At 40.0% G+C, this 25872-nt stretch overlaps 1 protein-coding gene across 4 annotated transcripts in view; it reads left to right on the top strand.

The window, feature by feature from the left end:
• ADCY2 (adenylate cyclase 2) overlaps positions 1-25872 on the top strand; it is a 430270-nt gene that overhangs the window by 210513 nt on the left and 193885 nt on the right. For all 4 annotated transcript variants that reach the window (XM_059916085.1, XM_059916083.1, XM_059916084.1 and 1 more), the window contains exon 4: positions 3731-3880. In XM_059916085.1, coding sequence (XP_059772068.1) covers positions 3731-3880 — 150 coding nt within the window. The remainder of the gene's footprint in view (positions 1-3730; positions 3881-25872) is intronic.

Below are 25872 nucleotides of genomic sequence, written 5' to 3' on the forward strand. Positions count from 1 at the left end.
AGCCCTGCCCTCCAGTCTCTTAATTTTGTAGACCTTTGTTTCTTTGCCTATAAAATGAAATAACAAAAATGTCCATCTTCCTGGCTGTTTTACTTTCTGCACTCTTGCAAGGATGAAACAAGGTGTGTTTGGAAAGGCAAGGGGATGGCTGTGAAAGAAGCAGAATCAGAGTTTGCTGGTGGGTACCGGCCTTCCCACCAGCACAGGACTGATTATTTTTGCATCTCCTGAGAATCACTGACAAGTGTTGACCAATCTTCCCACCCTCACATCAAGTGAAGATGGGGAAGTGGAAAGTGGTGGAGACAACCAGACCTCTGCGACAACTGGGCAGAGTCCGGTTTGCACAGATTCTGGATCGTGGGTCAAGCTTGATCTCAAGGCCTGATTTGAAACTTCATGGTGAACCTTGGCTGCTGTTATTACCTTAAACAATTTATTTTCTTCCAAGACATCTCTTGGGAAGCTAAGTTTCTTCTCCTATTTTCTGACAGATGTGAGAGTAGCTAAACGAAGCAACGAGATAAAAGAAAACATCAAGACAGTATGATGTTATAAAATAAATCCAACATTGTGAAAATAGGATTTTTTTATTGTGTGTTTTGTTAAACAGTCTTCTAGGAAATAAAATGCTGTGATATTATTTTTGAAAAGAAAACCTTAACCGCATCACTTCCTTGTGCCCTAGGTTTCAAAGAGTCATTATATGAATGCGCCCTTTTGACGGAAAAATGCTTTAGGACATCAATCACATATGTAAATGTGTGTAGTTATTAAAATACCAGGACTAATTCTATTAACCTTAGAATATGGTATTTTAGGATGAAAGCAGGGATCAGAAAAATGCTTGTAATTTGATTACATTTTCCACCAGAAGAGAAAGGCCAGAACTACTTGGCATTAAAACTCTTAGCTGTTTACTTCTTAAGCATTTCCTTTGCATATCCAAATAAAAATCCATAAATGCATTCTTTCTAATTATCTATAGCCAGGGAGGGTTCGAATTACATGTTGTTTGAAGCAATGCAGCATCCATTGACCGAATGGCTGAATGGATGAATGAGTAAGCGAAAGAAGGCTTTTCCTTCAGTCCCATGACATTGCAAAGTTGCCAGGGCACTGGGTCAGGCAGACAGTGTTGTAATAGAGATGCCCCTTTCGTACTCCCTGCTGAGGGAGGCCAGGGGACAGGGGATGGCTTCATTCAGTTCCCTTGCTTACATTTGGTTGTTATTTTGGAGGAACTGTGTTCCTAAAATGTTTGCGTCTTTGTTTGAAGGCATTTTTAAGGAGAAAAAGAAGAAGCTCTCATAGATAATCACAGTTATTTTTATTATTATTTCAGCTGCACCTAATAAGGAAAGAGTTGGGGCTTTCTAATTCCGGGCAGTCTGGTTTTGTGTTGGCGCTTCTGGTTCCTGCATTCTTTGGGTCACTGTTCTTCAAAGCAAACCCAGCAAAGTCAAGGTCTGAAGAATCTTTAACGAAGCAGATGGTCATTTTGCAGAAGCAAAGTATGACAGGACTAAGTTAACAGTGCACCCCTGGGCCCGACTCTGAAATGACCTGTGCTCAGGCAGGAAGCCAGGAAGTTCGCGAGCTTTCCCACATCCTCGAAGGACTGACGTCCACGGGGGTGATGTGGGAAAGGACGGCAGTGGGAAGGAACAGAGCCTGTGCAGCTAGAAATGCTTGGGAGCAACACCAAAGACTAGCACACTGCTCCCCTGCTCTGTGCCGAGGCACACACACAGCACATGCACGTGTCACGTGTGCACATGACGTACACACATCACACACACTACCCAAAACCACACGTTTATCCCATATATAAGTTACATACGACATGCGCACATCCATTACACATAGCATTCACATGACACATGCCAGGTGCACAGGCGTACCCCATACATACATCATGCATGAGTCACTCAGAGACACATGTGTCACATGGATATATCACATATACAAATCACACACCCCATACACATCACAGAAATCTTACATGCATATTATGTACACACATATCATGCATGTATCATACGCAAATCACACACAGATGCATGTCTCACACACACACACACACACACACACACACACACACACACTCAGCAATACACAGAGCTAATATTTTAATCATCGGGAGTACTACACCCGTGCAGAGGGAGGACGGCATGATTCTCTGCGAAGTCCTGTCATGGGAACCTTGAAGGCTTAGGAATAAAAATTCCCCCAAGAACGCTTGAGTCCTGGCGTGCATGCCCCCCACGTCAGTTGACTGATGTGTTAAGCTGACCTGTGTCAGTGGGAGACCCTTAGCAAGGAGCACGGAGCTTTTGGACACAGATGCTCTGCCTTTGTTGTTGAAGGGTTGAGTGCCCGTTTGGTGAGAGGAGAGGTCATGTGGAGGCGGGTGAGGGCGGAGGGACATTTTCTGCAGGTGTGACCGTACGTGCCCTGCCAGACCTGCTCAGATCTAGCCCTGAACACATGATCGTCAGTTTTATTTATTATTACCACTTGCTCTGTGTTAATAGCGGGCCTTGAAAAGACCATGGTCATACACTGGTGGTGAGAATATCAATGGAACATTTACACGGAGCAATTTTGCCGTATGTATCAAGAACTTTAAAATATTCAAGGCTTTCAACTCAGTGTATTTTACTAATTGAGCCTGAGAGATGATTAAATATGAGGCCAAAGCTTTAGACACAAGGTTGACCACTGTAGCGTAAAGCAAATGCAAAGAATATTAATAAAGAATATTAATTAAGTAATAAAGTATTCTTTATTAATAAATAAAGAATATTAATAAAGATAGTATAGACATAACTAAGTCATGATATAGTCATAGAACTGAATATTATCTAAACATTCAAAATCCTGTTTCTACAGAATTTTTATGATCTGAAAAAAATCAGATTAAATGTTAAATTAAAAAAGCAAAGCAAAACACTGCATTCAGAATGAACTTGGTTCCTTTGGAACAAGGTAACGGTCTTGACAAAAGAAAATATGGCACCGAATTCTTCGTGGGCTGGGCAATTATAGGTTCTTTGTAGTTTTTCTTTATATATTTTTTTCTTCCCTCCCACCACAAATTTTTGTGAGCATGAATGGTTTTTATCATGAATAGAGCAACAAGTTATATGGTTTGAAAGGTTCCTATATTCCTATATAAACAGTAAGTAACGGGGAATATAACTTCTCCAGGCTCAGTGAATACAGGTTCGATGTGAGGGCAGCCTGTATCATCTAGTATCACAGTAATGCTGTATGACAACCATGAAATCTCAGTGGCCACGATAGTGGACTACGGGTTGGCTGAGTGTCTCTGTTCCATGAGTTTCTCACCTTCCCGGGACCAGTGGGCTAGTCTTTTCCTGATGAGACACAAGAGTGTCACCCAAAACACACCAGGCCTTCTAAACCTGGGCTGGATCTGGCACTCGATTACTCACACCCACATTGCATTAGCTGTAGCGAATCACATGGCTGAGCCCAGAGACAAGGGAGGGACAGCAAAGTGACCTGTCAGAGGGCACGGATCCAAGAAGGGGATGGAATCCTTTTCTGTTAAGTAAATAAAAATGTTAGTTCGGGAACAGAAATAAAATTAACCTCAGGCAGAGGCATCTCTTTGAAGACTGCTGCTCACGTGCATTGTGTTGTTTGTTCTGTTCTCGAATGATAAACGGTCGCCCTATTGAGTGGCTCTTTGTGTCCTCAGATCCTGGCCAACGTGATCATCTTCATCTGCGGGAACCTGGCCGGGGCGTACCATAAGCACCTCATGGAACTCGCTCTGCAGCAAACGTATCAGGACACTTGCAACTGCATCAAGTCCCGGATCAAGCTGGAATTTGAAAAGCGTCAGCAGGTAAAATGCATGTTCAATCTTATGTCCACGTTATTTGAGACGCTGTTGAAATGATGTTGTCACTGCTAATGTCGAGTGTGCAGTTCGTCCACTCGCGGGCATCAGAAGGAAACCAGAGCAGCTATCTGATTGCCCTGCCCGCCCAGCCTCAGGCGGTGTGCTGGGTAAATTGAATCGTGAACCAACAAGCAGAGATGGCATCTTCAGACTCAGACCCAGCAACCCCAGGATCACCCACGTGCTGACAGTCACATCAACCACCATTCAAATAATAATGATAATGATTATTATTACAGTGACACTTTATTAAGACACTCATTTTGGGTTAAAGCGTATTTCTCTGTGGCAACAGTGTGCCCCACCTGAAGTCTGCCTGTGTCATCAGTAGCACTTCGTATAGGGCCTGTTTTCCGCCTGTGGTGGGATGGGACGAAATGATGAAGAGGGATGGGGTGATTGAGCTCATCCTTGAGGGAGGTGATTGGAGTTGGGAAGGAAGGTCTGGTAGGGAACTAGTTGTTATAGTGTCGAGGGCTGTCCTACGGTGATGCATGGAAACATGCATCAGGGAAATACATAGGCTCTGATGAAGCACTGCAAAAATAGGAAGTGGACATAGTAGGAGATGTGGGAAGCAAAGCCATCTAGGATCCATGTGGTCTCATCCGGGATGGTGGCGAGCCAGTGAAGCAGATATGCTTTGGAGGGGAAAGCAGGAAGGGGTCCTGAACTTGACATGCTTAACTTCAGGTCATGGTGGAATATCCGTATGAATAGTTTTTTTTTTTTTACCTGGGTTTGTGTATTTCCGCTGGAACCCAGTTTCCATCTATAAAGGTGATGGTTGGCATGACTCTCTGTGAACCCCTCTCTGAGCACATTCATCAGTATTTGGCACATAGAAGATGTGTTATTACTATTTGTTAAGTTGTATTGAGTTAGTCCATTTTATATAATTTCATCAAAATATATTATGGTGGTGAGAGCAAAAAAAATCCTTTAAATATTGACACTAGACTTTTATTTGTGTATGGACCGATGAATAGTAATTGGATTCCTTTTTGAAAACAGGGAGGTCTGTTTCTTCATTCAGCAAATATTGACTGAGCATCTAGTTTGTGGCAGGCATGATTCTAGGTACTGGGGTGTGGCTGTAAATATTGCTTTCTCACTGGTATTAGCAAATCTCCCAGTTTGTTTTTAAAAAAGCATTTTGTGTTACAACATGGGTAGCAAAAGTACTCAGTTATTAATGTTTAATTCTTTGGTCCCTATGTATATCAAACTCTGTATTCCACATTAAGAGAAATAGACAGTTGTTGACATGGGTCTGTTAACTGGTATATCTTCATATACTGTACATTTATCCACGTTCAGTAATAGTTCAAATTTGGGTTCTAGAAAATTCCATAGATTAAACACACAGCACTTAGTGTTCACAATTGTTCCCTCTACAGAGTTCAAATGTTTTGGGAGAGATGGTATCCTTTTTCAAACAGCAGTGACTGGATCAGGTTGGTCGTGTCAGTCATATTTAACTTTCTTTTCCATCACTTGCACCAAGGTTAGGAAGAACTGAAATTCCAAGTCGAGGGTTTATATAACCTAATGTTTATAGTACGGACTTGACAGAGCAGTAAGTCAGACTGCTGACCTGGTCTGCACTGCTTCCTTCCCTGAAGAGACCTTGAGCAGCCAGGACCAGGTGTCATCCAAGTGGTCAAGAAGGGCCATGCTTTGACCTTACGTGTCTCCAGAACCAGACCAGTGAGGCATACCTCGTGCTACAGACTTTATGGGACCATCGTGGGAGGTATTATAAGGGCGTCTACTTACAAGTTTTACGAAAAGGAGCCGATGATCCTTTTTCAAATAAGGAAAGAGAAAAGGGACACTTTGAAGACAAAAAAACTTATACTAAAGATGTTTAATAAAATATAATTGGACACCACACGTGTATTTTGCTGCCAAACTTGAGAGTCAGCTCTCAGGGTCTTGGGCCCGGAATGTAGTAGTTTTCTTGTTAGGATTTTGGAAAATATGTTTCTAGAATAGAATAAATGTTTATAGTTTTTTTTTTTTCAGACCAGTGTGTAATTAAATGGGAATGAAAAATTTCCATAGTTAATAAAATCAGTAAGGTGTGATCGTACAGATTTAAGGAAACAAATAAAAATTGGCCAGTGGCAAGCTAGGTATCCTTCATACAGAGGAGCAGTCTCAGAGACCATAAGGCCTGGTGTGGCCACAGACCAAATTAAGGTCCAAGGATGCCACCTGCCCCTTCCTCTCCACCCGTTACCACAAACCAGTTTTTAAAAAAAAATATTGAAGTATAGTTGATTTACAATGTTGTGTTAGTTTCTGATGTACAGAAAAGTGGTTCAGATATTTATAGCTATATTTACATATACCTATATAGATACCTATATATGTTATATGTTATATATGTTATATATATTCTATGCATGTTCTCTATATATCCATATCTCTATATATCTATATATATAGGTGTTTCAGGTGTACAGCAAAGTGATTCAGATATATATATATATACTTTTTCAGATTCTTTTCCATTGTAGGTTATTACAAGATACTGAATATACCACAAACCATTTTTGCTTTATCCACAGTCACTAGGACAAACAATAGTGTCCTTCAAAGGGCTTCATTCAGGGTAGGGGTGTGTGCTGAGCAGCTACAAGATGATTTGTTTCAGCCGCCGTTTGGATAAAATCTATACCATGCATTTTAATGTTATATCTGCAGTTGCCGCAGAGTGAGTTGACACTCCCAGAGACTGAGGGCTGCCGTCTTGCATAGTTACTGGGCCTCTTTCACAGCTTCAGCCCCCTGCCGTCCTTAATCCTTGGGGAGGAACGCAAATGTCCTGTGAGCCCAAGAAGCTCTCCCTTCTGCAACCGCCCTGGAGTCTACAAATAGTTGATATTACTGGGAAGTGGCTAGGGATTCTGAAATCTTTTCAAAATTGCTCAACTCTGTACTTTCTTTTCTTCAAATTTTGTGCTATTTTTCCTAGATGCAAATGAGATGAATTTCTTAAGATTAAAAATCATGTTTGAATAAAGTAGTATTTGTGCTATAAGATTTGGAGAGAGAAGGGAATGAAAAATGTTAGCAGAGATTTTCTCAGAGTTGTATTCTTGCCCTAAAAGTGCCTCATGGATAAACACTAAAAATCGTATTTTTTTTTTTACTAACTGGGAAAACTAATGCATCGCGTTAGCCTTGAGGCCACCTTTGGGGCCTGAAAGTGGTGAGTTTTGACTTTTGTCTTAAGTTTCACATCGCGCAGTAAAAGCCATTTCTTGCGCACCATGTCAGTGCCATAGAGGCTCTTTATCAAGCAGGTGTTTCTCCCTGGAGTGTGTAATAGACTCTCAAGAATTGATGAGAGCTGGATTCAGAGCAAAACAGGAACCCTCTCTCTTAACTGCCTGGGCGGTTGAAATAAATGTTGCCTCTGTAGGACTGCAAACTGGATTTGCTTTTTTTATAGAAAGAAAATAAGCACTCTTCAATTTATATGTTGTCTTTGTTTGAAAGTAATGTAATTCAAAGAATCTTTATATGGTCTGCCTTCCTCTGGAGCCATCCTGTGGATTGAATATGACACAATATGTGTTTCAGTGGAGAATACTAGTCAAGTGAGGTGTGGACCCCATGTTATTCCTGGATCTGTAGCCCACCATGGGGGCCGTTAGTGAACCAGTTGGCTTCTGGTCTCTCGGGCAAAAGTGTGTTTCTTCTCTTCAGATTTCAGTGGAGCAAGTAAGTGGTCCTTTTGTGTCCATGGTTGGGTAGATAATAAATGTACCCATCTTTATCCTAATATGATAGCAGGTAATATTAGGGCACTACCGAATGTATTGCATAAATAATTTATGATGTGAGGTAAAGTGTAGATGGAGTTGCTGCAGATTTGGGATGCTAAAATTTGGTCCCCTTTCATGAAGGAAAAGGAGAAAGAAGGAACTGACATTTCTTTGAGTCCTCATAACGTGCCAGGTTGTCTATTCAGTTCTTTTACACATACTGTTGTATCAGTTTCCTGTTGCTGTTGTAGCAGATGACCACAAATGCAGTGGCTTAAAACAGAACAAATTCAGTATTGTACAGTTCTGGAGACCAGAAGTCCAAAATCAGTCTCGTGAGTTTGGCCAGGGTATTGGCAGGGTGGGCTTCTTCTGGAGGCTTTGAGGGGAGAATCTGTTTAGTTCCCTTTTCAAGCTTCTAGAGCCTGCCTGTATTCCTTGGGTCCTAGCCCCTTCTTCCATCCTCAAATTCAGCAGCATAGAATTTTCCAATCTCTCTGTCTCTCCAACCCTCCTGTCTAATCTGATTCTGCCCTTGCATCTTCTTCCTTCTCTCTCACTAACCCTCCTGCCTCCCATAAGGATAATCCAGGAAAATCTCCCCATCTCGAGGTCCTTAATTTAATTACATCTGCAGAGTTCTGGGTGTGCCATGTAAGGTAACATACAGGTTCCAGAGATTAGGACAGGGTCATCTTTGCAGGTTCATTATTCAGCCTACTACCCTGTCTTCTTAACTTGCTTATCGACTCTATGACTTAAGTCCTTTTTCCCACTTAAAACAAACAAAGTAATTGTCAAGTTACTTGTCCAAGATCACTCAGCTAGTAAGTGTTGTTATTTCTGCCTCTCATATTGGTTCTGCCTAGGTTGTTTGGAGTGATCTCTGAGGATAGAGATTTTTCCCAGCCATAAAGGACTTTTTTTAGTTAACTGTGTTATTACTATTACTAGATACATAAGAAAGCATAAGACAATAGCAAACATTTACCTGGCTTATCCTTAGGTAATGCGTTGCCCTGATAAGAACATATTGTCCATGAGAATGTTAGGAAGTTACGTGAAAGATCATTTCCTCAAGAAGCCGCAGTGTTGAATCTGTCTGTGGCTTGATTTCCATTCTGTAGTGGACCCTGGAGGCCACCTGAGCTGAATCTTGGTTATGTACGTCATCTTTCAGTGTGACCTCGGTCAAATTTCCTAACTTCTTTTCCTCTGATGGAAGTTCTTCTACTTGATCTCTTGCCACATTTAAGAAACAGTCTTTCCAGCATCCAGAATGGTATCCTGTTAAGAAAGTAATCAATAGCTGGTATTGCACTGAACTCTCATGACTTAACGCACTAACTTAAGCAACAGAAATCAGCTGCCACCCTGGCCAAGCCATTGACCGTGCTGAGGCAGGGCGAGGGGGGCGGGTAGTGACTGATGCCGGCTATGCCATCTCCTGAGTGCCCTCCATAATAAGTTCCCTTCTTCCTTGAAGCAAACAGATTGAACAGAAAAATGTTCTGCTTTGTCTGCTAGAACAGATGGGGAGTCTTGCCAACACTCTTACCAGTCCCATCTCACCACGTTCGGAAGTCTACTTTTCACGAGCAGAATGGGCATTGCTGCTCACACGGCATGACTCTGCATTTCCCCCAGTTGTCTGTCTGCATCTGAGTTGGTACATGGAGTCCAGAGTGAAGCATCTCACAGCAATGCGTGTTTTTTTTTTTTTTTAACATCTTTATTGGAGTATAATTGCTTTACAATGGTGTGTGAGTTTCTGCTTTATAACAAAGTGAATCAGTTATACATATACATATGTCCCCATATCTCTTCCCTCTTGCATCTCCCTCCCTCCCACCCTCCCTATCCCACCCCTCTAGGTGGTCACAAAGCACCGAGCTGATCTCCCTATGCTATGCGACTGCTTCCCTCTAGCTATCTATTTTAAGTTTGGTAGTGTATATATGTCCATGCCACTGTCTCACTTTGTCCCAGCTTACCCTTCCCCCTCCCCGTATCCTCAAGTCCATTCTCTACTAGATCTACATCTTTATTCCTGTCTTGCCCCTAGGTTCTTCTGACCAACTTTTTTTTTTACTTTTTAGATTCCATATATATCTGTTAGCATACGGTATTTGTTTTTCTCATTCTGACTTACTTCACTCTGTATGACAGTATCTAGGTCCATCCACCTCACTACAAATAACACAGTTTCATTCCTTTTTATGGCTGAGTAATATTCCATTGTATATATGTGCCACATCTTCTTTATCCATTCATCTGTTGATGGACACTTAGGTTGCTTCCATATCCTGGCTATTGTAAACAGAGCTGCAATGAACATTTTGGTACATGACTGTTTTTGAATTATGGTTTTCTCAGGGTATATGGCCAGTAGTGGGATTGCTGGGTCGTATGGTAGTTCTATTTTTAGTTTTTTAAGGAACCTCCATACTGTTCTCCATAGTGACTGTATCAATTTACATTCCCACCAACAGTGCAAGAGGGTTCCCTTTTCTCCACACCCTCTCCAGCATTTATTGTTCATAGATATTTTGATGATGGCCATTCTGACCGGTGTGAGGTGATATCTCATTGTAGTTTTGATTTGCATTTCTCTAATGATCAACACCCATTTATGATAAAAACCCTCCAGAAAGTAGGCATACAGGGAACTTTCCTCAACATAATAAAGGCCATATATGACAAACCAACAGCCAACATCGTCCTCAATGGTGAAAAACTGAAACCATTTCCACTAAGATCAGGAACAAGACAAGGTTGCCCACTCTCACCACTATTATTCAACATAGTTTTGGAAGTTTTAGCCATAGCCATCAGAGAAGAAAAAGAAATAAAAGGAATCCAAATTGGAAAAGAAGAAGTAAAGCTGTCACTGTTTGCAGATGACATGATACTATACATAGAGAATCCTAAAGATGCTACTGGAAAACCACTAGAGCTAATCAATGAATTTGGTAAAGTAGCAGGGTACAAAATTAATGCACAGAAATCTCTTGCATTCCTATACACTAATGATGAAAAATCTGAAAGTGAAATTAAGAAAACACTCCCATTTACCATTGCAACAAAAAGAATAAGATATCTAGGAATAAACCTACCTAAGGAGACAAAAGACCTGTATGTGGAAAATTATAAGACACTGAAGAAAGAAATTAAAGATGATACAAATAGATGGAGAGATATACCATGTTCTTGGATTGGAAGAATCAACATTGTGAAAATGACTCTACTACCCAAAGCAATCTACAGATTCAATGCCATCCCTATCAAACTACCACTGGCATTTTTCACAGAACTAGAACAAAAAATTTCACAATTTGTATGGAAACACAAAAGACCCCGAATAGCCAAAGCAATCTTGAGAAAGAAAAACGGAGCTGGAGGAATCAGGCCCCCTGACTTCAAACTATATTACAAAGCTACAGTAATCAAGACAGTATGGTACTGGCCCAAAAACAGAAATATAGATCAATGGAACAGGATAGAAAACCCAGAGATAAACCCATGCACATATGGTCACCTTATCTTTGATAAAGGAGGCAAGAATATACCATGGAGAAAAGACAGCCTCTGTAATAAGTGGTGCTGGGAAAACTGGACAGCTACATTTAAAAGAATGAAATTAGAACACTCCCTAACACCATACACAAAAATAAACTCAAAATGGATTAAAGACCTAAATGTAAGGCCAGAGACCATCAAACTCTTAGAGGAAAACACAGGCAGAACACTCTATGACATAAATCACAGCAAGATCCTTTTTGACCCACCTACTAGAGAAATGGAAATAAAAACAAAAATAAGTAAATGGGACCTAATGAAGCTTCAAAGCTTTTGCACAGCAAAGGAAACCATAAACAAGGCGAAAAGACAACCCTCAGAATGGGAGAAAATATTTGCAAATGAAGCAACTGACAAAGGATTAATCTCCAAAACATACAAGCAGCTCATGCAGCTCAACATCAAAAAAACAAACAGCCCAATCCAAAAGTGGGCAGAAGACCTAAACAGACATTTCTCTAAAGAAGATATACAGATTGCCAACAGACACATGAAAGAATGCTCAACATCATTAATCATTAGAGAAATGCAAATCAAGTAATGCCTCTTGATAAAAACCTAATTGGGCATCGAGAGCCCAAGAAGAGTTAAAGCGAGTGAGACTTTCTCACTGCAGTTCCTGAAGAATGAAAGCAGCAAGTTTCGGTATAAATGTTATTCCATGATCTTTGGGTAGGATCGTGCACCCAGCGGAGACAACACAAGATGAGAAACACAAAACATCACACGGTACATACAGTTTGGTTCAGATAGGCTGACCCCAACTTGCATCCTCAAAGATTATGAGTTAAACTTTTCTCCCACCCCATCCACTTTTTTTCTGTTTTATTTAATAATCACTTGTGTCGTTTTTTTTCTTCGTTATCTCTTCCTTGATGGAGTCATAACTTGTATCATTCTTGGTGGCCACTTGTTTCCATTTTATTAAGTGATGAATCACAAATTTTTCTCTTGGTATCACTCCCTCGATGGAAAGGACATGGTTTATGTAAGTCACCACTTTTTCTCAGCACTCACTAGTGAAAGATTGAATGATGTAGAAGATAACACTTATGTTTTGCTTGGAAGTTGAAAAAATGAAGAGTTGAGATTTCATAAGAGTTCTCTTCCCAGTGTTTGCCATTCGAATGCATCAGAATGAAGTTCAAGAATTGCTTTAGTTTGCATGGCACTGTATCCTATTGATTGCTTAAATTCTCTCAAAAATCAGATATTATGTTTCATTGAGAAATGCCAGGGCAAGATATTTTGGGATGTTACAGTTTATGCCATGATGCTTATAGGAGCTTATAAATGGGAAATGAAAATCAATTCCAGAAAAAAAATATAAGTAACCCTCAAATCATCAAGCCTGCAATATTTTCTGATGAGTTCTTTAGTTAGAATGGATGAGAACGCTACATATTTTCAAAGACTACAATGAAGGCCATGCTGTGAATGTGTACTCTGGCTCCTTTAAGGAGGAATCAACAGTTGTAGATCGAAGATCAAGGGGAAAGAGGAGGAAGACCATTGGAAACAATGTCAAATCTTGTTGCCTAATGAAGAACATCACTTCAGGAGATTAGTAATGGGAGCTCAAAGTAGCATCAGTGTTCATTCTTTAAAAAGTTAGACATCCTGGGCTTCCCTGGTGACGCAGTGGTTGGGAATCTGCCTGCTAATGCAGGGGGCACGGGTTCGAGCCCTGGTCTGGGAGGATCCCACGTGCCGCGGAGCAACTGGGCCCGTGAGCCACGGCTGCTGAGCCTGCGCGTCTGGAGCCTGTGCTCCGCAACAGGAGAGGCCGCGATGGTGAAGAGGCCCGCGCGCCGCGATGATGAGTGGCCCTCGCTTGCCGCAACTGGAGAAGGCCCTCGCACAGAAAGGAACACCCAACACAGCCAAAAATAAATATAAAATAAATAAATAAATAAGACCTGGTGCAAACAAATAAATATTAAAAAAAAAAAAAAAGTTAGACATCCTGTTCTAAAGGAAAAAAATAAAGTACGGTTACAATAATTAATCAAGCAATGTATGCAAATGCCTATTTATATCATGACAGTAGAAAAGCTAAATGGTAAAATAAAACCTCCAGAAGTTTCCTTCCTGTAAGACCCTTGAGCAAAACCCCAATGTAATGTCCATTGTGAGGAAGCCACTCACCTGTCTTATTGGAGAAACACCTGGGGAACATTTATATTGCTCCAGATTATCACAAGCTAATGTTTGTTGATAATACTAGAGAAGCACACACACACACACAAAAAAAACAACAAAAACAAACAAACAAACAAAAAACCAGAAGGTGCACCCTCAGGAAAGCATCTGGTTTTGATATTTTTGGCTTCTGAAAGTTTTCAGTTTTTCTTGGAGACCGCTTATTTTTTATAGGCTGTGACGCAGTAGTTTGATGCTTGCAAGATTGTATAATAGGAAAAGGATAATGTAATGGAAAGACTCAAGTAAGTTCAACATCATTTAAACTTACTTGAGTCTTTCCATTACATTAATTTGTAATGTAATGGAACATCAGTTCAACATCAAATTAACACACAATATTGTGTTAATTTCTGCTGTACAGCAAAGTAAAACAAACCCAATAAAAAAGAGTTCCAGAATCAGTCCTTCTGGCTGCAGTAACTATTCTTCTGGTATTTGTCACACACAGGAGAAAATGTGTGCCCTACTCCAAAATCAAAGTCAAATGTCAGCTCTTCTGTGATTTGCAATCATAGTTTTCTTCCTGAAAACGTAGTCACAGATAGTCCAGTATATCTGTTAATGGGGAAAAAAGGCATTTTGGGCTCACCAGCATGGGGCTGATTTCAAAATGTTAAAGTTATTGAATTTGTGTTTAAGAGTCTATCACCATAAGCATAGTCACAGATAAAAACACCTCTCATCGCATTAGGGCTGTGCTTGCTGAATCAAGGCACCCCCCAATGTTTATAACAAATTGAAAACTATGAGTTAGGAGCTTTAGAATTTTGTTAATGCATATATGTTTTCAGAAGGTGTTATTCTTTGGAGTTTTCCCTTTTTAAGTTGTCTGAGTATCCTCAGAGTTTTAGGAAATTTTGTTCTTGTGCTTCTCAAGAAGAATCCTTTGGTCTATTATTAGCCATTTAATATATGTATGTTATTGGATGTGAAAATTCCTCCCCCAAACCTATGTTTTCCATAAATGTGAAAGTATGTAGGACTATATGATATACTCAGGAATGAAATATGAGGAATATTAGAGGTAATGACATGCATATAAACCTGTGCATAAACTACTAAATTAAAATAGGGTTTTTACATATATTCTTCCATTAAATACAGGATTATGAAGGCTATGGAAGGCCCTCTTATGTATCTAAACTTCTATTTCACAGTTTTTTCTTCGATTATCTGTTATGTGCAAGGGGATTCAATCAGGGAATAGAGTAGTATCTTAGTAGTAGACTAAAGGCCCCTGTTGTCTTTGGGCTTACCTTCGAATGGCAGGAGACAGACCATAACCGTCGGAAGGCAGAATTTTCATGAGAAGATACAAAAAGATAATGTGACAAAGCTTAGTGGGGTAGGTAGAGTGGTGCATTGGAGAGGCCAGTCAGGGGGCCTTCTCTGGCAATGTGACGGTTGAGTTGCAACATGAATCACAGGAATATGCAGCCCTATGATGACGTGATGAGAAATGCTCTCAGCGGAAGGAGTGGGCCTACAAAAGTCTAGACTTAGGACCCTGATTGGCCTGTTTGAAGAGCATAAAGGTCAGTGGGATCATTGGGAACGAGAAGAGAAGAGAGAAGGAGACAGCAATCAGATACCAGACCACACACTGGGCCTCACAAGGTGTGTTAAGGACTTGGGAGTTTATTATACATGGAGTGGGAAGTCACCGAAGGGTTTTAAATAAGGCAGTGATGTGAACTGGCTAACATTCTTTTAATTTTTTTTTGAAATATAGTTGATTTACAATGTTGTGTTAATTTCTGCTGTACAGCAAAGTGATTCAGTTATACATATATATACATTCTTTTTCTATATTCTTTCCCTGATGGTTTATCACAGGATATTGAACATAGTTCCCTGTGCGATACAGTAGGACCTTGTTCATCCATCCTATATATACTAGTTTGCATCTGCTAATCCCAAACTCCCAATCCATCCCTCCCCCACACCCCCTCCCCCTTGGCAACCACAAGTCTGTTTTCTATGTCTGTGAGTCTGTTTCTGTTTTGTAAATAAGTTCATTTGTATCATTTTTTTAGATTCCACATATAAGTGATATCATACGATATTTGTCTTTCTCTGTCTGACTTACTTCACTTAGTTTGATAATCACTAGGTCCATCCATGTTGCTGCAAATGGCATTATTTCATTCTTTTTTATGGCTGAGTAGTATTCCACTGTATACATGTACCACATCTTCTTTATCTATTCATCTGTCCATGGGCATTTAGGTTGTTTCCATGTCTTAGCCATTGTGAATAGTGCTGCTGTGAACATAAGGGTGCGTATATCTTTTTGATGGATTGGAGGAGGGATGAGGGTTAGCAGGGTGACCCATTACAAGCTGTGGCAGTAGTCCAGACCTGAGCTAAGAGCAGCTTGGGTCAGAGTGGACAGATTCAGGACCTATTTTGAAATGAAACCAGTAGGGAGGGATTACTGTTGGATTAAATGTTGGGTGAGAAGAAAAGAAAATAATCAAGAGAGATCCCTAAGTTTGAGTTCCAGCAACTGGATCATGGTTGGTGTGCCACTTCTTAGATATCAAAGTCTTTGGGAATAGTACTTATCGGGGGTGGAGTAGAAATCACGAGTTGAGTTTTGAACAGTTAAGTTTGACTTACCTATTGTATGTCGCAGAGGAGATGCCTAGCTGGCAGTTGTAAATGAAATCGGGAGCTGAAAATGTAAATTTGGAAGACATCAGAGTATAGTTGGTATTCAAAGGACGAAATGAGAACCCCTAGGGAGAGATTAGGGTTAGAAAAGACAAAAATGACCCAGGACCAACCCCCAAAGTGTACCAATATTCACTGAGAAAGATCACCCATTACATGAGAGAAAAGCCAGAGAGTGTGGTTCACTAGAAGCCAAAAAAGGAAGTTTAGGAGGACAGCAGTCAACTTAGTCAAATGCTGAGTCGCAGAGGGCAGAGTGTGAAGTGACCAATGGTCTTGGCAGCATGGCGGTCGCCGGGCAGAGGGGTTAAATTGAACGGGAGGTGAGGAAGGGCATGCTATGAGTTTTGATGGCTCCTTTGACATGTGTAGCAGGAAAGGGGAGCCAAAAATGCGGAGCAGTTTGTTTGGTCAAGATTTTCTTTACACAAGATGGAAACCAATGTTGTCTTACATACTTACTGTGGCATCTCTGGCAGTACATTTTTAGCTATTAATAGTTTCTACTGTATTATATTACATAGTTTTCCCAGTATGTCTTTCTTTTATTCTGAATCATTGAATCATTCTCAGGAAAGGATGGGCAGAGGGATTGATTGATTTTTCTAGAAAGGCGACTCAGTTCCTGGATTACAGTTACTAAATAATCACAGCTGGCTCATATGTAAGCTGACTTATGTTCTGGTAATAGCTACTAGAAAGTTTTGAACCCAAATAGAAACAATGAAAAAGAGTTTTTTGTAAATAGGCAAATAGTAACAACATGGAAACCATGAAAGGGAACAAAAAAGTTGGGAGGCCTATGGGTAAAGTAAAGAGAATGAATTAAGACAAAAACTCAAGCCTCAACTTGGGTTAACTATGTTTTAGAAACCCATTAAAATGAAACCATAAGACTAAATGTTAAAGGAAAAATACTTCATCCTCTTCGCAAAAAAAAAAAATTACGTATCAATGAATGTGCCATTATAACCGTATTCCTGGGAGGATCGCTACCCAGAGCGTAAAAGTTTCAAGGTTGCACAGTTTTACTAAAAGCATAATTCTTGTTATGGAAAAAGCAAGGCTAGGCATTTCCCCTGAAGATAAAAATCCATCAGCAAGCCACGGAATTATTTGAATTGAAAAGCACAAACAAAGATCAGTAGATGGCAGCTTCAGCCAACTCCTTAAGATTCAGCATGAAAAGGCGGCAGCAGATACATTGAGATTTTCTTACTATTGTCCCCGGACCCCTGCACGTCTTGACTAGCCAGATTCCGAGTGACAGGAGTCCAGGGAATAATGTTTGGCCTCAGAATGGAATTTTCTTTGTTGTTGTTGTTTCCAGTCCTGTTTTAGGCTCCTTTCTGGCGCCTTGTGCGCCAGATGACTTCATTTTCTAGAGGAATAGTGTAGAATAAGAACAGGAATATTTTATCGTTGACTCAGACCAATCTGATGGAATCTAAGGCCCGCAGGCCACGCAGGCATCTCAGCCCTGAAAGAAATGGCCATTCCTTGGACAAGCTTTGTCATGTGAAATCTTTATCACTCAGGGACAAGATCCAAAGGTTGGAGGAAGAAAAGTGCATTAAAACAAAACACAAAACCCACTCACATGACGCAAAAGGTGCCACGTGTGAAGGTGTCCTTGCCCAGGCTCCTCCTAATGGCCTTTCCCATCCACAGGTCACTAGGTGTCAAAATGTGGCCGCCATCTTGACAGCTGCCCAAGAGTTTACCACCAGACGAAGTGACTCTGGGGTTCATTTCCAGAGGACTACCTGGGGCCCGCTCCTGCCATCCTGAAACCTGACTGTGAATCCTTTGGTGGCGGGGCTATTATTTCATTATTTTTCTTTGTATTCTTAGATCCTGGTACAGTTGCCTGCATGGAGTAGGCAAGGACACGTACTATGACACTCCAGATGTGTCAAGATACATCCGTGTATCCTGTGCTGTCTCTCTCCCCCCGCCCTTCTCTTTCTACATTCAACCTTTATAATGCAATTATTAATTATATAGCTATGTGGAAGTAATTAGCTTAACTTTGTTATTATCAATGGTCCCAAAACAGGATCTTCTGATACTTTGGACTCCTAATGATTTATAGCAACCCCTGGACTCCTGAGAGTTCATATGCCATTTTAATTCACCATTCATAAATCTCTCCTTCTGTCTCTTCTGAATTCTCTGCAGGTTAAATGTCATCTTTGAACTGTTCTTACATGGCAGCTCTGAACGAACCCAGGTGCTATCAGATACGTCTTTCCATTAGGAGGCTCACTTACATGGTTATTCATGAAAGTAATATTTGGTCATGTTAAATCCTCGAAAAGAATAAAGAAAGACAGCACAACTTTGCAATCCCCTGTTCTCTCAGGCCCATATGCCTCTCCCCAAAAGTTTCTAGTGTAATTTTAGCTAAAATGTTTCTGTGAATGTGTGTTATTTTAGCCTCATTGTCATGGAAGTGATCAATATCCTTACAGTAGGGAGCGTACACACAGAATTGTGTGTGTGTGTGTTATGAATGATGCAATTTTTATGTCAAAGGTAAAACACAAGCATGAAATCACCCAGCCTGTTAAGTTGATCCAAATCTGCTGGAGAACGTGCATTTAAACTAGCCTGTATTGAAATGCTTGGCTCATGGATACAATTGTGAGAATAGTTTACAGGATAATGGATCTTTAAAACAGCGTTAGATTTTGATGTTGATGAATACAGAACTTAATTACTATTTCAGCTCTTTCCTGGTGAATTTTATTATCAAGTTGAGAAAAAATGTTTAGGGGGAATATTTAGGATTGGGTGTTCCAAAGGATGGGTCAGCACAGAGAGACAAATGTCAACGACAGATTCTACTCTTTAAAAGAGGCAGAGAGATGGAGGAGCTCAAAACTTGGGCTCTGAAGGTGTAACACTTTCAAATGAGTGAGGTTTCTGAAAAGCTATGAGCGGGATTTTGAATGCTTACTGAAAAACAGAGGGGAATCCTTCCATTAAAGAACAATGTATTGATACTTCATCAGCTGATATACATGAACATAAAATGCAACAACTTCTATACTGGAGAAAATTGAAAGATCTCTCAGAGTTGCTGATGAATAGTGGGAAAAAAAATTTAAACTTGCTTTTAAATAAAGTTTGCTTTTTATATGCTTTCAGGAAAAATGTTCCTATAGTTTCCCATGTAGATTAGCATTTATAGCAACTGTCTTTTGCCTTTGCTGACATCATGATTTGATTTTATTTCATTGAGAAATGAACAATATGAGATTGAAGGCTAGAGAGGACAAATCAAGAATATTATCATGCTAAAAAAGAGAAATACCGATTTTAAGACATTTTGTGGGTATTTTCTCTAGAGAATGATGAGTTTAATCATTTCATGTCTTACTATCTTTACTGGTGAAATACAGAGTGATGGGCTGAATTGTCTTCTAAATCTAAAGAAATAATGGCTAATACCATCCTCCAGCCGGGAAAGGGTTTGGAAAAGTTAATTTTCTGATGCTTCAGAGAAAGTTCTGTACTTTCTCCCTGTTCAGCCTTTCTTCACCAGACACCCCTTGAGTAGAGAGATGAGAAATTTGAAAATGAAGTGCTCCCACGTATGTCCCCAGTGTCACCTGTGCCCTCCAGGGAGGACCTAGGTCTGATGTTCCCATCACACCCCCTCTCCCTGGGCAGTCCTCCAGCTCCTGGGAAGCAGGGAACCTACACGCCCCTTCACAGGTGCTCAGGTGGCGGGTTCAGCACCTGTCAGGGATGTGGTTAAAGGGTTTGTGCATCGCGAGGGACCTGAACTGCCCATTCCATCTGCCCCAGGATTCTCAGAATCTGTGAACCTCTGTGTACAGTGCTTTGTAATCAACGTGGAGTTGTAAAAAAAAATGCAGATCAAAAACACGGAGATTAACCAACAACCCTTATTAAAGAATAACTATCACAGTGTAAGAGGTGAATCTGTATTTTTCTCCTTCTGCTGAGTTATCCTTCTGTGTTCTGTTATATGATGATGTTTATTTTATCATATATCAACTTTTTAAGTTTTTAGGCCAAATCTGTTTTAATCAGGAGTTTGTTTCTATGCCCATGTCTTAGTAATTTCACGTTGTAGTTGTTGTATTTTGCGGTAGCGGTATTTCCTGTATCTCGCAAGATTACCATTATCCTTCCTTTTTATATATATTTTAATTAGAATTTTCTTTGATTTATTTTTCACCTTTTAGTTTTCTGCATAGACTGGGGGTATCATTTTTTTCAGGTTCTTAAATATATTCCTATAACTTTCCCATTCGGAAATGTTGGATTTCTCTATTTACAAACTATATCATTAACTCAATCAGCAAAGCCTTTAACGTTTTCTCTGCAAAGATCCCACACAGTCTTAATAAGTTCATAGGTTCTTGTGAAGAGGTTATTTTCTTTTCAACATGACTTTTGTCTGTCTATGAACAGTATGCTGTATATTGTAACAGTATATTGTTGGGATGTGTGTTTATCTTGTAACCAGACCCTCAGGAAATTCTCTATTTACTCTAATAGTGCTTTCTTCCTGATATGATAATCACTTGCAAACTGCACTTTATGTTTTTATATGTTTAATTTTTTACATTTTCTGGTATCAAGAGCTTCCGATACTACACTGAATGACATTGTTCTTTCTGTGGGGCAGTTTTCTTGGTGCCTGTGCTTACAGGAAATGTCCATCATTTTGTCTTTCACAATTAAATACACAAACTTTTTAAAAGTATTTTTATTTTTTCTACCTCCTTAAACATTTCTTTTTTAAGCCACGGCATTTTGATTTTGCTTTTGAATCTAAACTTACCTTTGACTTTAGAGAGATAAATATAGACCATTTGCATTTGTCACCATAATGGTTACACCATATCTAGCTTCTCTCATTCTGTCTCCTGATATTGAGTGCTGTTTCCTAATCTTCTTTTATAGTAACGTCACCCTATTTTGTATGTCCTTTCCTTTTTATTACGATTTGTAAGGTGTCTGCTTTATTTCTAACATATTTTGTGAACATTTTAGAATATGCACCAACATTTTAACATTGTAATTACTTTTTATCTAAGTGGTCCCAATAACACATATCTGTGTTCTTCTTTGCTAATAAACGTTCCAGTTTCTCTTATTTTAAAATTAATACATAAACTAAGAAAAAGTTATATTTGCTTAGATATCTCACGAGTGTCTTCATTCTTGTTCCCTTTCACTCACCACTAAACTTCTTGAGAAAGTAGGGACCGCTCTTTGTTTCTCTTTCCTTTTTACCCATTTCCTAAGTTCACTACCCAACTGCTATCAAAACTCACTGTTCAGCTGAAAACACTTGCTAAATTTAAAGGTATTTGCATCCTAAGTTTCCGCATTGTTGACTTTTGTTGCCAATATTTTTTTGGAAAAAAATATTCTTGGAGGGAAAAACAAAAACCTTCTCTCTTGGTTCCCATTACCTGGTGCCACTTGGGATCCCTAACTTTTTTCTCTCTCTCCATATTTTTGGTAGACACTCTTTCTGTTGCTACCCACCAAGCACACACACATGTTCGTAAGGATGCTGCACAGAGATGTCTTTTCTCCATATTTGTCTTGGTCAGTTTTCAGCTCATCACACATTTTCGGTCATTCTGTCTGGATTGATGGCTCTCAATGCACTAATTCTGCCTCCATCTTTTCCTGGGTTCTAGATGCATTTTTCATTAATACCACATACTCAGAATGTCCGAACCCCATTTTAACCCAGACCACACACTTTGTCTGTGCTTTCTCCTTTGAATATCCAAAAAAACCAATTGCTGTGCTGTGTCATTTATATTTGACATCCCCACTGCCACCTCTTTAGGTTTCTCCTGCACCCTGCCCTCATCAGATTCATGTCATATTAATCCTCGAAAGGCACAGTTACTATCAGGGCAAAGCTGAACATGTAAACACACTGACCTGGTTAATAATGCAGTGTCCTTAACAGCTGTTCTTTGAACTGTTTGCTGAGAGGCAGTATTGTGTAATTGTTGTAAGCGTGGTTCTGTTTCCTCATTGTTGATTTGGAATCCTTTGACACCCCTTGATACCTGCATGACTCAGGGAAAGTTGTGTAACTTTTCTGGTCTTTGGTTTCCTCATCTGTAAAATGGGTGAGTTAGTTAGTCCAGTCAGGTTGCTGTAACGAAATACCATGAACTGAGTGCCTTGTAAACAGCAGAAATTTATTGCTCGTCATTCTGGAGGCTGGAAGCCCAAGGTCAGGGAGCCAGCATGATGGGGTTGTGGTGAAGACCCTCTTGAAGAGGTTGCAGACAGCTGACTTCTCCTTGTTTCCTCACATGGAGGAAGGGAGCTTCCTGGAGTCTCTCCTATAAGGACACTCATCCCAACTGTGAGGGCTCTGCTTTCATGACCTGATCACCCCCCAATGAACCATCACACTGGAGGCTAGGATTTCAATATATGAATACCAGGGGGACACAGACATTCAGACCAAAGCAATGGAGTAATGACATTGCCTACCTCAGTAGAACTGTGGGTATCTTATACATTTTTATTATCACTGAGCCAGGGGCATGTTCCCAATACATATGCGTGTGTGCACACACGTGTTCCCTCCCCTCCATGTGTACAAGTACACATATATAATATATATATTTACTATATATATTTATATAAATATATTCATATATGTGATCACTAAGTTTGCATGTTTATTTATACATATTTATAAATATATGTATTTCGAATGTATATATTTAGAGCATATTTATATGCATTCTGAATTCCAAACGGCCTAAAGAAAGTCCACAGAAGGTAGCTGACACTTCATATCAGGACTGAAGGACAACTGAGGCTCATGTGGTAGGGTACTGGCTTCACTGGGGAGTTTTTTTTTTTTTTTTTAATTATTATTATTTATTTATTATTTATTTTTGGCTGTGTTGGGTCTTTTTTTTTTTTTTTTTTTTTTTTATTTATTTTTGGCTGAGTTGGGTCTTTGTTTCTGTGCGAGGGCTTTCTCTAGTCGCGGCAAGCGGGGGCCACTCTTCATCGCGGTGCGCGGGCCTCTCTCTATCGCGGCCTCTCGTTGCGGAGCACAGGCTCCAGACGCGCAGGCTCAGTAGTTGTGGCTCACGGACCCAGTTGCCCCGCGGCATGTGGGATCCTTCCAGACCAGGGCTCGAACCCGTGTCCCCTGCATTGGCAGGCAGACTCTCAACCACTGCGCCACCAGGGAAGCCCCACTGGGGAGTTTTGAAGCGTGATAATAAAAACAGAGCCAGCATATGCATCTTCAAAGTCCTGCGGGAAAAAAGAGCCAGTGCAACCCATAGAAGCCAGGAGATATTTTTTCAGCTGACAGACTATGAAGAAGGAAATGTTGAATACTGGGGAAATTAAAGGATGTCCCCACCTTGTCACCAGTGAGAGAGTGTCCAGTTTGTACAAGAGCTTTGGGAGGGAAAATGACTCATGTATCAACAGGTTACCAGTGAACAAATTCCCAGTCACGTACATTACTTTCTTTCTAGTAATATCTTTATCGTCGTCTTCTTTTAAGCCATCATTTAAAGATATTTCTTTATACTGAAAAAATATATATACGGAAACTATAAGATACTTGAGTTACGAGCCTGATTCTTTGTTTATTCAATGACAGGCAGTTCAGATATCCATGTTGGACTCATTTCTATGCTGCTAACATGTCAGTACTAAGAAGAAGGAGAGAAATTCTAAAAGCTTCTGGAAAGAAGAAAACAAGGATAATTGCTGTGGGACAAGAGTCAGATTTGCTTTTCTCATAATCAACACCAGATGTTAAAAAATAGAAGAGCAAAATCTTAAAAATACTTTAGAAAAGTATTTTGCACTTCAATTTGTTCACCAAGTCAAACTACCATTCATAAACGGGCAGTGTGATTTTCAGGCACATGTAGGCTCAGAAAATGCAACCCCCTACAGGTATAATGACATAGAAATTTGAGGATTTCCTCCAGTGAAACAAATAAAAATGAATTCAAACAAAAGAGGGGATAAGAGAAACTTTGTGAGCCAAGAAACTGGTAAAACTTGAGAATTCATACTAAGTAATAAAACTAAATAATTATAGCTGCCTAGTGTAAAAATAGCACTATTAATTAGAACAGCAAGAAGAACAAAATTCTAACATTTTAAAAATCAGATGATTTCAGCTTGGGAGTTATTGGGTTGAGGCTGTCTTATCTTGTCTAGAAAAACTGATTTCTTCTAGAACGTAACATTTAAAAATAAGAAGTGGTTTACCCCATTGCTTTCAGTCATAGTGAATATTTTTAATTTCAAACAGCATTAAAGGGGAGAATTAGATTTTTATATTCATCAAAGCAGGTCCTGTGTTAAATTTGAAAAACTCTTTAAGTGGTAATTCAAATTTCATTGCAAAGGAAAAAGGCATTGCTTATGTAAGGAAAAGCCATCCTGAATTATGCAGTTTCATACACTGAGGCTTTAATATCTTTCTTTCATCCATGTGCAGTAAGATCTCGGTTTAAGGACCAGGTAAAAAGAGCTTATTACATTTAAGCTGTGAAAGTCAGAATCCCCTGAAGCATGTTATTCATTTCAGCGTTATTGGTACCTGCATTTACATAACATCTTTCATCTGAGGGAACCGAATTCTTTATAAATATCATAAATACCGCATTACATAGAATCGTCTCATGCTGTGGTGTTTTTGCCATACATACATATGGCAGGGAATTACTGAGGTTTTAGCAAAAGGTTGTGCAGATGGGCAATTTCACCCAAATTCCTGAAGGCAAGACTCAGGAATAGGCTTCATTTGGGAATAACTTGCTCTTGGGAGCATTTTTCTTTACTTCCACGTGTCCCAGCGTCATTCGCCTGATGCGTTCAGCCTGAAGCTTGCCTCCTGTAAAAAGCTACTGTAAGAAAGTTCGGCGCTCTCAGGAAAGGCTGAGGACCTCCATTCTAACCAGAATCCCCTCACTGAGCAGACCCTTCTGTCCTTCCTTGGAGTGTATGTGTGCCTTTCAACTGCTAACGTGAAGCCCTGCCTGTTGGTGTGACTGACCCTGGGCACGTGTTTTTTGTTTGACTTGGTTGTTGCTTTTTAACCTCCCTGCGCCTGGATCTCCTGGTCTGTATAATGTGAATAGTGGTAGGAATCTGCCCCACCCCACGGGGCTGCTCTAGGGATGAAGCACGTAAGTCAGGGATCTGGAGCATTACTGAATGACAGCCATCATGCCGTGGACCTGGGCCCTTAGTCGCTAGGCGGAGGTTGTGTGTGGATCTTAAACCTCGCAGGCTTCTGGTCTCCGTGAGTTGTGAATTGATGGTTTTGCACAGGGATTCACCTACTGCATGAACACTGAGAAGTACCCCTGAATATTATGCGGAAAAGTAGCCTCAATCTGAACTTTTGGAAATCTGCAATGCTTTTGACACTTCTTAAAAATTAACAAAGTAACAACTATAAGAAGATACAGAGGGACCAAGAATGAAGGCTGTAAACCAGCTGGTGTGTTGCTGGACCTTTGACCTCTTAATTGTGCCTTCTATTCTCTCTCCACCAGCATTTGGCAACATTTTAGAGGTACATAAAGTTCTACAAAGAATCATCACTTCTAATTGCTGCAGATCAAAGTGTCCTTGACTTTTTTTTTCACATCTTTATTGGAGTATAATTGCTTTGCAATG

This window comes from Balaenoptera ricei, chromosome 3, assembly GCF_028023285.1.
Source record: "Balaenoptera ricei isolate mBalRic1 chromosome 3, mBalRic1.hap2, whole genome shotgun sequence".
NCBI classification, from domain to species: domain Eukaryota; kingdom Metazoa; phylum Chordata; class Mammalia; order Artiodactyla; family Balaenopteridae; genus Balaenoptera; species Balaenoptera ricei.